The 14,289-nt window shown below is 35.1% G+C and overlaps 1 protein-coding gene across 6 annotated transcripts in view; it reads left to right on the top strand.

Annotated features, from left to right (window-relative positions):
- The window catches only part of Ssdp (Sequence-specific single-stranded DNA-binding protein), a 306,140-nt gene that overhangs the window by 10,538 nt on the left and 281,313 nt on the right, over window positions 1-14,289 (top strand). For 2 of the 6 annotated variants that reach the window (XM_067089552.1, XM_067089720.1), the window contains exon 1: window positions 4,687-4,901. The exons of 3 other annotated variants lie outside the window; for them this stretch is intronic. In XM_067089552.1, coding sequence (XP_066945653.1) covers window positions 4,870-4,901 — 32 coding nt within the window. In that variant the 5' untranslated portion in view covers window positions 4,687-4,869. Of the gene's footprint in view, window positions 1-4,686; window positions 4,902-14,289 lie in introns of those variants that run through there. One more of the 6 variants, XM_067088255.1, reaches the window with a different exon arrangement.

Below are 14,289 nucleotides of genomic sequence, written 5' to 3'. Positions count from 1 at the left end.
AAAGGAGACTGTTGTGAGTTGCAATGCATCATGAATCTCACGAAGTGGAAGGAACCATATTCTTTTCAATCTGGGTCCATGACCCCGGACATAACCCCAGAAATGGGGACACGGGCGTGAAGGCCTGCAACTTCAGCCGTCGCGTAAATGAAACGTCCAGTCAAAGGAGACTGTTGTGAGCTGAAATGTATCATGAATCTCACGAAGTATTGTTCTGTGATTCTCTGTAACCAAGTGAATGGAACCACTCACTTTTCAATCTGGGTCCAAGATCTTGTACATAACCCCAGAAAGGAATCACGGGCGTGAGGCTTGCAACTTCAGCCCTGGCTAAATGAAACCTCCATCGAAAGGAGAATGCTGTGAGCTGAAATGCGTCATGAATCTCATGAAGTATTCTCTCAAGATTTTGCGACGGCAACAATTCCGAGAACCCGGGGCTGTGGAGTGTTATGCTTAAAGTGCTGTTTGTCAGTATCTGATGATCTTCACTCTCTTTTTATTCCTGTTTACGTCCTGCCCCTGCGTAGTTGGCTCTCTCTCTCCACCCTCCCACCTCCCTCTCCACCCTGTCCCCTTTGTTTAATCGCTTCTGTACTCCATGGTATCTGATCTTCCTCTTCTATTTCTGCTGTTGGAAACTTGGTCCGTTATCCAGCTCCAGTTTTCACTTCGTATGTTACTTGATTCTTCTTTTATATCTTAAGACTGTTATTACTCTAAATAGACTCATATTTACATAGAAATATCTTAAAGGATATTAATTAGATGAGCTAACTGCAGCAGGTAATATAGTTTCTGTATGACCAAAACAGACACATACACAAAGCTATTAAAATTATAATACTCAAAATAGACTCATATTTCTTAGAAGAATCTTAGAAGGATGTCAGTTAGATTAGCGAACTTCAGCAGATAATATAGCATCTATATTATCAAAATAGACAAATACAGAGAAGTAGAAGAGAGTCCGTGAAAAAATATAATTCTTATTTTGTGTGTGTGTGTGTGTGTGTGTGTGTGTGATGCCAGTACTCCTTTAAAATCAATCAGTAGATTGCTTGTACGGGTACAGCCCGTTGAAATAGGAATACGTTGCAAAGTGTTCACGTTTTTTTTTCTTCTAAATACTGGACAAAGTGGTTGCACGAATGCGAAAAAAAAAGGGAGGTCTATATGGTCAATGTTTTCGTTCGTTTGTTCGTATGTTTAGTGTATGTTTATCTGTTTGTCTTTATGTATGATATATAGACACTTTATTTTCTGTTAAAGTTCGCGAATCTAATTAATATCCTTCTTAGATTTTTGTAATGAATATGAGTCTGTTTAGAGTAATGATAAGTTCAATATCTTTGTATGTGACTGTTTTGGTCATACAGAAACTATGTATACCAAGTTGCAAAAAGCAACCTAATTTATATCTTTTTTATGCTCTGATCATATCATGAGTGATATACATTATACATATATATTATATATATATACATATACATGTATATGTATGTATATATATGTACATAAATATATGTATATAAATACATATATGCATGCATGTGTTATATATATACATATATATATATATATATATATATATATATGAATATACATATATATGTATGTATATCATAATCATAATAATACATAGATATATATATATATGTGTGTCATTTTTTAAATTATATTTTCCTCTACTCATTTCCATCTATTTTTATAAACACTCTTTTAAAATGAAATTCCGTGGGCAGTTTTACTTTTACCTTTTTTATCATTTTCCGTTTCCACATTTCTATTTGTTGGTCTGATGTTCTTTTAGGCTGACGCAATAAAAGGCATTACAAAAAGCATTGCTTTTATTCAAAGCCCATAAGGTGACATTTGGTCAGATTTTTCACTTTAATATCTTGTCCGCGTATGAGTGTCTTTAGGTCTTATAAAAGTACGTTAAAGTTTACATATAGGTTTATATATATATATATATATATATATATATATATATATATATATATATATATACATATATATATGTATATACATATATATGTATATATATATTATATTTGAATGAATGAAGGATTGGTAGGAGAAGAACAGTGTGGTTTTAGAAAAGGAAGTGGGTGTGTGGACTAAGCGTTTGTTATTAAAGTTATGTAAGGATTTTGGGACTTAATAGAGTTAATAATGATGCAGTCAGTAGGGTGTTCCAGATATGATGTTAAGAGTGATTAGAGGTTTTTATGATGAAAGCGAAAGGTTTCTTAGGATGCGTGGATAGGAGAGTGACTTGTTTGCAGTTAGAGTGGGTTTAAAGTAAAGGTGTTTTTTGATAGAATGATCTGAAGAGACTTAAAATTGGAAGTAGATATTAGTGGAAAATTGTGGCATCAGTAAATGAGCTGTTTGAAAGGTATTGTAAGAAGGAGAACGTGGAAGTGACTGTGAGCAAGAGATAGGTTATGAGGGTAAATGGAATCCAGGAACATTGTCTTATTTTTAGGCCTAATGTTGGAGTATATATTGTTAAGACACTGTCAGATCCTAATCTTTAATCAGTTCCCCATCTACTTTTGGCATCTACAAAGCATGTTTAACATTCCCTCTTGTAAAACAAAGCCCTTTTTTGTGAACAAAAATTAGACTGAAGTAGCAGCATTCTGATTTGAATTTCAGTTCACGTTCCTCATTTCCCTTTATTAAAGGAATATTAATAAAATCATGACCATAACTTTAAACTTCACAGTAAAGAAACTGGAACGGGATCTATATAAATAGTAAGAGAAGAAGAACAGATAAAAGGACTACTCTTCGTTAACCGATCCCAGATTCCCAAAACACTTGCTATACCGTCACCTTTCCCTTTGTAGCTCTAGATCACATTAGGGAGATCACCGGACACAGAAGTCATTTAGCACTCCACTTTCCCTCCTTTCCTCACCAAAATAACTGATAACTACGATTCCTTGCGCTTGTTTAATCCTCGTTGGTGGTCAGGCAGAGCCAGTGCACGGGTACAGAAGATCGGCGGAATATCGAGTTGATTATCAAGCCTGAAAAAACTACGCCTGGTGGTTGCAGCCTGCCACCATTCCGACAAGAAAGGAAGGAGGGAAAGGGCCCCCGGGTTTTTGGAAATGTGGGAAACAGTTTAGTGCAGAAGTGGTTTGATGAAGACTTTTTGTCTCTGCCAAAATAGTTCAAGGTCCGTCAAATGTTCTCCATGATTTTTGAAGTGTTATTGTTTCTAATATAAGAGCTGCATATAAAGGGAGGTCAGAACAGACAAGTATAGAAGGAAAATTACGATAATTAACGAGTTGTTATATATATATATATATATATATATATATATATATATATATATATATATATATATATATATTTGCTCAAACCAGATGATCATTTCTGCTTGCGATGACAGGGAATCCTTCAAAAGGAGGCAGAAACGATGAGGATGATATGAACGTCATCGTATACAACGATGCCTTTAAGTCCGGTAATAATCCGTTCGTGTTTGAAGCCCGGATATCACGTTTGTCCCATATTTTCTTTTATTTTTTGTCCCATATTTTCTTTCTATCCTTACACTCTTCCTATCTCTTTATTATCCTGTGTCAATACGCCAATGTAGACTGATAGACCTATTAATGACTTCCAGCGTGTGCTTCAAGTTTTTAGGATTACTTATTTTTCTATCTTTTCTGTATTAATTTTATGCTGCAAGTCTTAGACTGCTTCTACAACTATTAAAGCATATATCAGAACATTAGTACATGGGTATTATCTCATAAGACCTCTGGTTAGGCCTAGATATCTCAAATTTACACTCGGTCTAGTTAGCTTTTTGCGGGCCTTATCCTGATCCATTACCCCTAACCCCAAATTCCTAAAGTTAATTGCAAATATATAGGCCCTATTTTAGAGTAAAGGTTGCTAGGTCAATGCCAACGTCCCCACAGTAGTGTCTAGACCCAGATGATCGCTGATCAGAAGAATGGGTAATGAAGTTAGCTTCGAATAAACTTTGACATGGTGACTCTTACCAGCTTTTCCCAGAGAAGTATAGATTCCAAGATATATATTAATTATCTACTTAGATATTGTGTTGTGTTATTGTTTTTGTTGTAGATTAAGCTGGCCTTATCCCAGCATGATAAACAAGTTTCACTATATTCTTCTGACAGGGTAAACTACTCGGCAAGTCAATGATTGCTCGGTGCAGCTGGGCTTAACCTTTCTTCATACAGGTTTCCAGTTGTCCCTCAATAAATAGTCATCGACTGGCAACGCTGTCAGTAGTTTTAATGAGAAGTTAAAAAATGCATTTAATCTTTGAATGTCTTGTCGAAACCGAGAAATTCGTGATCCCCGATATAGGCCTAATCACAGCCGCTGCTTCGTGCGTATGATGCCTTTAAAGTCTTCTATAGCAATTGGTTGCCACTGACATTCATTCGGTAGATCTTAGCCTTTGAAACTACCATTCGCTTGTTTGATTGATAATGTGGAAAAGATGAATCGTTAGTAAAAATTGCTCATTTACAATATACTTTCCTACAGAAAATTACACTTTTGCACTTAATGGCTGTTCTTTAATGACACTCTATTAGTACCAAGCAGCTGGAACGCTCTTTTCTGTCAATTGCAGTTTACCTTCATTACAATTACATAATTTCTCTCTTTTTTTAAAACAGTCACGCTAGAGAGAGTAATAGAGAAGGTTGTGATTTCGACGGCTCCCTTGTAACTGGATTTTTAGTGATTAAAGTGGTCAATAATTAAGTTCGTTCTAGTGTTCTTTTAGCGTGAAAACCGGTAGCTACACTGTCAGCCACCGGTTCACCGAACCTATTTGAAAGAGACGTAAATCAGCCAATGGCTGAGACCACCAGCAACCATAAAGTAAGGTTAGTTCACAGGCAATACTAATAGTAATAATAAAACGATTGAGAGGTTTCCTGGGAGAAAATCTTTGGCCAAGCAAATACACCCCTAGTTTGCTGTTATCATTGCTTTGTTATGATTTAGGTCATGTTACCGGTTGTTCCATGCGCTCTGACCTCATGGCCACGACATTGTTTTTAAAATCTTATTGATCCAGAGGAGTGTATTCATAAAATGAATTTAGTCTGGAGTGTGCTGTCTTGAATGAATCCAGAAATGTTGAATAATGTTTGTCGTGAAAAATCACCGTTTGTGAGTAATATTGCAAGCTTTGCACCATATTTGTTTCCCCCTCATGTTTTTTGAATTACTTGTTTTGTATTTTGTCAGTGAATAATTTTATTTGTAATAAATTGACTTGAAATGATGATGTTGTTGAATCAGCCTACGTTTTCCGTTGCTGAAGTGATGGGGTTTTAGCGTTGTGGGACATACAGGCCTAAGCTAATGCGAAACGGGATTAATGACCGCAATATTTATCATCTTAATTTTTACAGCTGCTCTTGTTGATGATAATATGCGTCGTGTTAAAAGTACATTGAAATTATTAATCATCTGATGCCCGTAATCGTTGCAACGCCGGATTTATTAAACAAGTCAGTCATCAATGAATTAAAACCAGTTCTCAGGAAGTAGGAGAATTTTTCATTCAGTGAGCTTCGAAGAAGAAAACTTTGCTTTATCTAATGTTCTATTATTCCGAATATTGTTTTTACTATGATTGAATTGTAGTTACATATTTAAGATAGGCGACAGATAAAATTGTCCAGTATTTTAAGTCGAATATGGAAGAATATTGTATATAAATACACATTTGGCAATTGAATTTTCCCTATAAAACACCGTTGGTTTCTGGTAGTTTCACCGTGAGACAGTTTGCGGTAAAAGACTTTACCTCCAAGTTTTACCGCATAGCCAATAGGCCGTAGGGCACTTTTGCCGTAAAGATGAACTCACGAAAGAAGTAGCAGACACACTTACCATTTGTTGAAAGATATGATCTTAAAAATAATTATTTAACAAAATAAATTGTTGCAGAAACTTTATTGTGGAAAAAATATTTGTTAACAATTGAAAATGAGTAGGTTCATGGCCATTACTGCGTAAATAAGACATTTCATGACAGAGTCTGATTCCCAACGGAACTGATACATATATGTATGTATGTATGTATGTACAGTATACATATATATATATATATATATATATATGATTATATATATATATATATATATGATATTATCACTTTTGTACATGATTCATTTATCACACATTACCACAGGTGAAAAATAAGAGATTTAAAGTAGGTCCTGACTGGTTTCGACTTTATTTCCAAGCCACTGAAGGACTGATACAGATTATAAGAAGTCACAAATATATATACTACAGGAACAGTACTTACGAACATACACAACCGTTAGAGACTTCACATATCCACCCACACCGGTGTCGAGGTGTGAGGCTTCAAACTCACTTGGCTAAAAATCACAAAATACCTCAGGGGACAATACTGATAAACATACCGACCATAGGCGACCCTTAGGATCCATTAAATTGACAGGTGTCAGGAGTATGGAGTTGGAAACATATATATATATATATATATATATATATATATATATATATATATATATATATATATATATATATATATATATATGTGTGTGTGTGTGTGTGTGTGTGTGTGTGTATATATATATATATATATATATAAACTTAAGTATTGTATGACAGCATTTTCGATCAAGTTTTCATACATAAAACTGCACGTGTACGAACACATGTGTTTTTGTTTTCACATAACCTCACGTAAACATTTTCATTTTTGACCGTAAATTTATGAACGGAGAAAAAAAAAAAAAGATCGTTGCCCTTTCTAACAATTAAAAAAAAAAATAAAAGCAAAAGAGTTCCTCTTGTGTTCCAGATCGAGCATTTTTGTATCTGTTGTTTTGGGGGGAATGGTGGCATTTTTTCCCCTAGCCTCTCCCCTCCCCATCAACAAAGGGGCTAAACTCTACAGGAAAAAAAAAACTCGGCGTAGCTTGTTAGCAGAGTCCATTAGAATTTTTCAGAACGTGCACCTATGTATTAATCGTTAAAATGTCATTTTGACTTTTTGATTTGATTGTCTGTGTGTTTACGTTCCCTTTGGGTTTGCCTCTGATGATGGATTTTGATGGTCCACATTTTTTTCCCTGTTTCTCTTTCAATTTGCAACTGTGTGTTTGCAGGCTGTTTATTTTGATATGCTGTGGGGATCTAGGCTGTTGATATAAACAAAGAGTGAGGTTATAAAGAAAACATTACTAAACATAGGTCTAATGGAATACATATTACTAAACATGGGTCTGATGGAATACATAATACTAAGCATAGGTCTAATGGAATGCATATTACTAAACATAGGTCTGATGAAATACACAGTATTGAACATAGGTCTGATGGAATGCATATTACTGAGCACAGGCCTGATGGAAAATATATATTATTTAGCATAGGTCTAATGGAATACATTCTACTAAGCATAGGTCTGATGGAATGCATACTACTAAACGTGGGTCTGATGGAATACACATTGCTAAACATAGGTCTAATGGAATACATATTACTAAACATACTGTAGGTCTAATGAAATACATATTACTAAACATAGGTCTAGTAAAATACTACTAAACACAGGTCTAATGAAATACATACTACTAAACATAGGTATAACTGAATCCATATTACTAAACATAGGTATAACTGAATACATATTACAAAACACAGTTCTAATGGAATACATATTACTGAACACAGTTCTAATGGAATACATATTACTAAACACAGGTCTAATGGAATACATATTACTAAACACAGGTCTAATGGAATGCATTTTACTAAACACAGGTCTAATGGAATACATTTCCCTGCCAATTGCGGAGAGGCGCATGATAGACGGCGTGATTTGGGCGCGCACCATGAAAAGCAATGCTTGTTGGAGCCGTAGTAATGATAGTAATAGTAGTTATAACTTCTGTCGACGCCTCTGAGTGTTCGTTAATCCCGAAACCAGACAGCATTAAGATTATTTAAGAATTATCTGACGTGACAACTGCCAGGGACAAACTGAAGTGTGTGACTGGAGAGCTAATTACAAAGAAGTAATAGATAATCGTTTTAATAATCATTAATATCATCATTATCATCATCTTCACAATGATCACTATAATCATCATTAAGTTCATTATCTTCTAGACGTTCTTCCGTTTGAGAGAAAATGCTTTACGTAACGTCCCGTGCGAGAGCACACTGGCACGTGATTATTAGCCTAGCTGCCGAAGCAGCTACTGTACCAAGGCAGGACTGTAGGAATGCACCAGTAATGTCTCTCTCTCTCTCTCTCTCTCTCTCTCTCTCTCTCTCTCTCTCTCTCTCTCTCAGTATAAAAGTTGCTGTCATGCTTTCATTTGATATCACCTATATCATCTCTCTCTCTCGCTCTTTCTCTCTCTCAGAATATAAGAAAATATCAGGCTCTCATTTGTTACCCCCAGTCTCATGAAAATGGACTCTCTCTCTCTCTCTCTCTCTCTCTCTCTCTCTCTCTCTCTCTCTCTCTCTCTCTCTCTCTAAAATAAAATAAAATGTACAGTTCTATTCATTATCATATATCTCAAGAAACTGGACTGTTCCCCCTCTCTCTCTCTCTCTCTCTCTCTCTCTCTCTCTCTCTCTCTCTCTCTCTCTCTCTCTCTCTCAAAGTCGGACACTGGGACTCTTGCAGCAGCGCGAAGCCCCGTTCAAATGACACTGATTCTTCTTCAGCAGAGAAAATGATCAGCAGGATTTTGTCAGGGAGAAATGGGGCGAAGGATCGTAAGGATCATAACAAGGTCCTTTACCCGATGGAGGAGGATGTTTGGTTTTATATATATATATATATATATATATATATATATATATATATATATATATATATATATATATATATATATATATATATATATGTGTGTGTGTGTATATGTGTGTATTATTTTTTCTGCTTATCCGTTTTGTATTTTCATCTTTATTTTCTTTCATTTTTTCTTGTTTTTTTTATTTCCAATAATAATAATAATGAAGAAGAAACAAATTCACAGTTATGTATCTGTAATTGTGGATTTGTCTCTCCATTTTAAGACTCACGCTGCTATGAGTATTTAATAATAATAATAATTATAATAATAATAATAATAATAATAATAATAATAATAATAAACTAGTGATGCCGGGCTCCAGTACATAATTTGCAACATTATTGCCAAATCCTAATTTGCATACGGATTGATATGGAATGAACAGCTGTCATTTACCATAATATGAATATTTTGCAGATTGTATGCCATTTCTGAGGTGATGTTCTATATATATATATATATATATATATATATATATATATATATATATATATATATATATATATATATATATATATATATATATTATATATGGTTAACTGAATCACGAAAATATGGAACGTGATGAATATATGCAAGTAAATAAAGATAAATTCATGATCCTTACTTAAAGAAAATCAAGCAAGTAAAGGACATAGTGCTCTAAAGGCCTCCTGCAGCACTCCAGTGTTTCCGTTTCCTTCGTGATTTTATATTTACATATATATATATATATATATATATATATATATATATATATATATATATATATATATATATATATAATATATATAATGGCCGCCACGTCATGTGTCCTCCGTCATCAAAATTTTTAAAGCATGAATTTCAGGTAACAGGAAAATACAACTGAAAATATAAACATCTAAGTAAAGAAAGGTGACAAATGACAATGACTGAACAGCATATTTTTCGAGAGGCATGACGTATAGATTTTAACTAGATTAAGAATCCTTGCATAACCCCATGACCAGCAGTAATCAAGACCTGTTCGTTCTTTCAAATTCCTGGGCATGACGATAACCTGTACACGGCGCTAATGATTGACCTGTTCTTTGGCATGACTTGTTCTTGGCTTGACGATTAACTGTCAGCAGTTGCAAAGCTTCTGAAGGCTAGAATGAGGTTATCTTTTATTGCAGTTACCAACAGGTCCCCTTTTGGTCAAGGCCTCCAGGTTGTACCTGGAAGCCTCTTGTGGTAATGGGCAGTTGCTCTGACTTGCAGAGGACTGTTAGCAAATGACTGAGGGACCTCTCAGCTGCATTGGCTTTCAGAAGACTGTTAGCAAAAGACTGAGTGACCTCTCAGCGCACCTCTCACCTGCGCTCACTATCAGAAGACTGTTAGCAAAAGACTGAGTGACCTCTCAGCTGCACTGACTTTCAGAAGACTGTTAGCAAAAGACTGAGTGACCTCTCAGCGCACCTCTCACCTGCGCTCACTATCCGAAGACTAGCAAAAGACTGAGGACCTCAGCTGCACTGGACTTTCAGGGAGACTGTTAGCAAAAGACTGAGTGTACTCTCAGGCACCTCTCACCTGCGCTCACTATCAGAAGACTGTTAGCAAAAGACTGAGTGACCTCTCAGCTGCACTGACTTTCAGAAGACTGTTAGCAAAAGATTGAGGTACCTCTCAGCTGCACTGACTTTCAGAAGACTGTTAGCAAAAGACTGAGGGACCTCCCAGCTGCGCTCACTTTTCGAAGACTGTAAGCAAATGACTGAGGGACTTCTCAGCTGCACTGACTTTCAGAAGACTGTAGCAAATGACTGAGGTACCTCTGAGCTGCACTGACTTTCGGACTGTTAGTAAAAGATTGAGGGACTTCCCCTCCAAAGAAGACACTAGGCCAGTAAAAGCTGCCATAGTCCCACAATTTTACTCTGCTGAATCATCTTGCTACTGAAGAACGTAGTGTTTCACCTTCTGGCGGAATGGATAACCCACAGTAAACACCAGTCTCCATAGATTTTGCTAGGAAAGTTTCGTCAAAGCCGTCAGCATGATGGTCGGTGATCTGGGAGAGGAACATTACAACCATTTGATCACGCTGAAGTGACCAAGTTTCATGCCCAGCATGACCGCCTAAGGTCAGTAGAGCTGTCCAGATTAGTGGCTTCATCCAGGTCGTCACCATCTTCTTCTACACATATGACTTTGGACAATGCTCTCAAGAGCTCCTTGGCATATACCACCATTCCCTGTGCCTTGTTGTACCCGTCCAAGTTCTCTGTCCTACAGATAATGCCGAAAGATGCAAGCTCAAATATCAACCAGTTTGATCAGTCCTTCACATTATTCATTTCCGGAATGGTGCCTTCCCTCCCTTCATCTGTGTTTCCTAAAATATTTAACACTTTTTTTTATTAAAAGGCGGAAGTGACTGAGCCTTACCTGGACAAATATGCCCGTCTCGGCCTCCTAAAAAAAAAAAAGTTTTCACGAAGCGAATGGGGGAGAGGAAGAAGAGGACTCGTCATTGGAAATGATTTAAGTTCGCAGAAACTTAATTCTCTCTCTCTCATCCCGGAGCCTCGTCTCTGATACGTTGACATGGCAACAGTGGCATCCGGAGTCACGAGGAAAGTTGTTATTGGTAGTGTTGCCAAAATCAGGGGAAATTAGGGAGTAATGGCTGGGTGTTGATGGTGATGAATATTATTATTATTATTATTTTTATTATTATTATTATTATTATTATTATTATTATTATTATTATTATTATTTCATGCTGTTGTTGTTGTTGTTGTTGTTTATGCGTTTTCGATGTTGTTAGAGTACAACCTTCATCAGCTTTAGTTTTGTTGTTTATATATTGCAGACTTCTTATAGGCTATTATTATTATTATTATTATTATTATTATTATTATTATTATTATTATTATTATTGTTTATACGTTTTCTATGTTGTTAGACTACAACCTTCACCAACTATAGCTTTGTTGTTGATATATTTCAGATGTTGTTTTAAGCAGTTACCACATTATTATTATTATATATTACTATTATTGTTGTTGTTGTTCATATATTTTCTATGTTGTTAGACTACAATCATCAACAATAGCGTTGTAGTTGTTGTTACGCTATATTTCAGATGTTCTAGGCTATTATTATTATTATTATTATTATTATTATAATAATAATTATTATTATTATTATTATTATTATTATTATTATTATTGCTTTCGTTCATACATTTTCGGTGTTGTTAAGCTACAACCATCACCAACTCTAGCTTAGTTGTTTCTACTACTGTTGTTGTTGATATATTTTCGATGTTGTTCTGGTCTATTATTATTATTATTATTATTATTATTATAATTATTATTATTATTATTATTATTCATACGTTTTCGATATTGTTAAACTACAACCACAACCAACTTCAGCTTAGTTGTTTCTGCTGTTGTCGTTGATAGGTTCCCGATGTTGTTCTAGTCTATTATTATTATTATTATTATTATTATTATTATTCATACGTTTTCGATATTGTTAAACTACAACCACAACCAACTTTAGCTCAGTTGTTTCTACTGTTGTTGTTGATAGATTCCCGACGTTGTTCTAGGCTAATTACAGTAATGACAGCTCTCTCCACCACTATAAACGCGACAGCCAATATCATTATTAAAAAAAAAAATTATTACTATTACCAGCCGTAGTAGTAGTAGTAATAGTAAAAAAATAATCTTTTTATAATTCTTAATTATCTCGCAATTATCTCGATTAAATTCTCAGGTACTTTACAGATTGTCTTACGTTTTATGAATCGAGTTATTAAAGCGGAGATAAGTGAGATAACATCCAGTAACGCAACTGCTCCGGTATACGGAACAGGAACGTAACAGGAGTTGTCTTACGTTTTATGAATCAGCTGCTCCGTTACACGGAACAGGAACGTAACAGGAGGTGTCTTACGCTTTATGAATCAACTGCTCCGTAACAGAAACATAAAAGGAACGGTAGCAATTAATGCGCGTATAGTATTGTCAGTGTAAAAGTATATCACAGTACCTTCATTTTCTTTCATTTTTTATTATCGTCACTATCCGATTAGCTATGCTTTTTATAATGCTGAAGAGTTGGTAGTAGCAGTGATGTCAATAGTATTTTCACTATTAATAGTACTGATGATATTATGCTTCTGACGAATGAATGAGTTAGAATCTTTCCCTTAGTGGAAAATCAGTCATCCGATCTCACCCCTTGTGTAAATGAAAGAGGCTCTGATAGAAAATTTATGACTCTCAGACACTGCAAAAGGCTCGCAATGGCATTTCTTGTGTAAATGAAACCAGTGGAAATGAAGAATGAATGAGTTAGGATCTTTCTCTTAGTGGAAAATCAGTCATCCGATCTCACCCCTTGTGTAAATGAAAGAGGTTCTAATAGAAAATTTATGACTCAGACACTGCAAAAGGCTCGCGGTTGCATTTCTTGTGTAAATGGAACCAATGGAAATGGTCGCATCCTCGTGTTTTATGCAAATAAAGTGGATGTAAAAGGAGTGATTCCATTTTAGTTTAAAAAATGAAAGTTTCTCAGCCTCATCCCATGTGTAAATGAGATAATACGCAAACGGAACGGCCACATTTTTCGGAGGCAAGACAGGGGCTTACAACTTCATTCTTTGTGTAAATGGGTAAAAGAGCAAGGGAATGATGGATAACCATTCAGTTTTTTTATCATAAAATTCCTCAGAAATTCATGGTACTTTGAAGTTCATCTACTTATTTACATACGGAAAGATTTTATAATACACAAATTGGAATGTAATAAGCTTATTTTGAATTTAAGGACTTTTTTTTTGCGTAATGTTATTTCGTTAACTTACTGCAATAAAAGGATTTTAGGTTATATAATTTGCTTACTGTTATATAATAATATAGAGTATATATATATATATATATATATATATATATATATATATATATATATATATATATATATATATATATATGCATGTATATATATACTGTATAATATATTTATACAAGTATTATATTTATATATATACACATATGTGTGTGTATTATGTTGCTTTATTTATTCATAATTTTTAGTGCCTTGAGAGAGAGAGAGAGAGAGAGATCAGCAAAGGAACCACAAATAGGTGAAGACAACTTGAACGCTCTGTACTGTGTCATCCACTGTAAAGGCTCCTACCTGTAGGTAATGTCACCTTTCTCTCTCTCTCTCTCTCTCTCTCTCTCTCTCTCTCTCTCCTCTCTCTCTCTCTCTCTCCCCGTGAGCCAGAGAGAATTTTAAGACATGTAACCGCATGATTGTTAGTACTTCCGGCCCGGACCTCTGCATATGTGATTTCGGTCAATGCCTTTAGCTATGCCGTGCTAGACCGTCATATCTGCTTTGGGAATAAGAGCGCGCGCATTCCTTAGCTCGCTCT

The sequence above is a fragment of the Macrobrachium rosenbergii genome, chromosome 1, assembly GCF_040412425.1.
Source record: "Macrobrachium rosenbergii isolate ZJJX-2024 chromosome 1, ASM4041242v1, whole genome shotgun sequence".
Lineage (NCBI taxonomy): Eukaryota > Metazoa > Arthropoda > Malacostraca > Decapoda > Palaemonidae > Macrobrachium > Macrobrachium rosenbergii.
Note: the sequence above shows the minus strand (reverse complement) of the source record. Positions and strands in the feature narration are given on the sequence as shown.